General features: G+C 33.2%; 1 protein-coding gene across 1 annotated transcript in view; it reads left to right on the top strand.

Annotated features, from left to right (window-relative positions):
* MGAT4A (mannosyl (alpha-1,3-)-glycoprotein beta-1,4-N-acetylglucosaminyltransferase, isozyme A) overlaps positions 1-1577 on the top strand; it is a gene marked incomplete at its 5' end in the record, with an annotated part of 69902 nt that overhangs the window by 37440 nt on the left and 30885 nt on the right. The window contains one exon of the mRNA XM_008588615.1: positions 231-361. Within this exon, the coding sequence (XP_008586837.1) occupies positions 231-361 (131 nt within the window). The remainder of the gene's footprint in view (positions 1-230; positions 362-1577) is intronic.

The raw sequence follows: 1577 nt of genomic DNA on the forward strand, positions 1-1577 counted from the left end.
TGATAGGTTTTGTAATAATGTCAGGAGTTCACTGTTTCTGTTTATATCCAGGTGACAGCTCAAGAGAATGTTTACTTAAAGCAAGTTCGTTTTTGATAATATAAGGAGGGGAATTACCCATGATGATTTATAGTTGAAAGCACAATCTTTAGTGTATTTAGTATACAAGTTTCACTCATTTAAGCCACTTTGATGCTTGGTTTCTTTATTGACCAGGAATGTCTTTTCAGGTAAAATGTTTCAAGCACCGGACCTCACTCTGATCGTAGAATTCATATTTATGTTTTATAAGGAGAAACCCATTGATTGGCTCTTGGACCATATTCTCTGGGTGAAAGTCTGCAACCCTGAAAAAGATGCAGTAAGTTAATTCCTTGACTGTGAAAGGGGCAGTTTTTCTATATCTCATAAAAGTGACTTAGGGAGCCAGATTTTGCCAGTGAACAACTAAATAGGTAGCTGAAAGAAAGCAGTGCATCTACTTAATGTTTCAAGTGCTTACCTTCTTTCCTGAGCTGCTATAAAGTTCCTCACTAGAAGGGCTTTATCCTGTAAAGCAGGGAAGCCTGTTGCAGGACAATGACCTTCATCTAAATTGCTAATAAATGTTCAGTGTCCTGAGGCTCTGGTGTTTCATTAACACTGGCTGTAGAGCTTGATCAGTCTGTCCTGTGTGGGCTGTTATTTTGCTTTGTTTTCTTCATATTCTCTGTTAACTCTTTTTTTTGAAATACTTTGGGGACAGTGTCAGACGCTAACACATCTGGAAATAAGGAATAAAATAGAAGTAATATTTTAAACCAAAACAATGACAAGTCAATGTACCTTTCAATGTATTACTTGAAAGAAGTACGTGTTCACAGTAACATAATTTTCCTTGAGATAATGGTGGCAGGTAAGTAAATGATAATTTTTGCTTTGATCATTCAGATAGCAAGTTAATTCCATAGAAATCTTATTGTAGAACGTAATTAGATATCTTTTGCTTGGCCAATTTGAATTGTACTTCTGAAAAAAATCAATTTTTATTTACTTAGTGTAAGCATAAATAAAATAAAATTTGTAAGAATGTACAAATTCTTAAAAATGAATGTCAGTTTTGACAGGTAATAAGTAAATATTTATTATAAACACATATCATTATAGGGTTGACTCACCATTCATTGTAATATATAAGGATTTAATTTGACTTCATGACCTCATATTCCCTAAAATAGTTTGATCATCTGCATTCCAGTTAGTTTTTAGGATACTACCTTCTGTTCTGTAAGCTGTCATTGCATTCTTTTTGTTTAAGAGAAGAAACACAAACCAAACACCATATTCTCAGAGCAAACACAGAATATATCAAAGTAGTACAGTGTCTGCTTCCCAACAATAGTTAAACATATAAATTGATTTGAACGAATCATTTAAAAAATCTAAGCCCTTGTATTTTCATTGTGATTTACAGGAATTTTTATTGCAGACAGAAGAAAGTTATGTCATCTTTACCCTGCTACAACATACTTACATTTAATTCATCCTGTGCAGTTTTATCTGATACTTGGTTAGATTCTAAAATGAGCTTGTGAGGT

The sequence above is a fragment of the Galeopterus variegatus genome, unplaced genomic scaffold (assembly GCF_000696425.1).
Source record: "Galeopterus variegatus unplaced genomic scaffold, G_variegatus-3.0.2 Scaffold4923, whole genome shotgun sequence".
Classification (NCBI taxonomy): domain Eukaryota; kingdom Metazoa; phylum Chordata; class Mammalia; order Dermoptera; family Cynocephalidae; genus Galeopterus; species Galeopterus variegatus.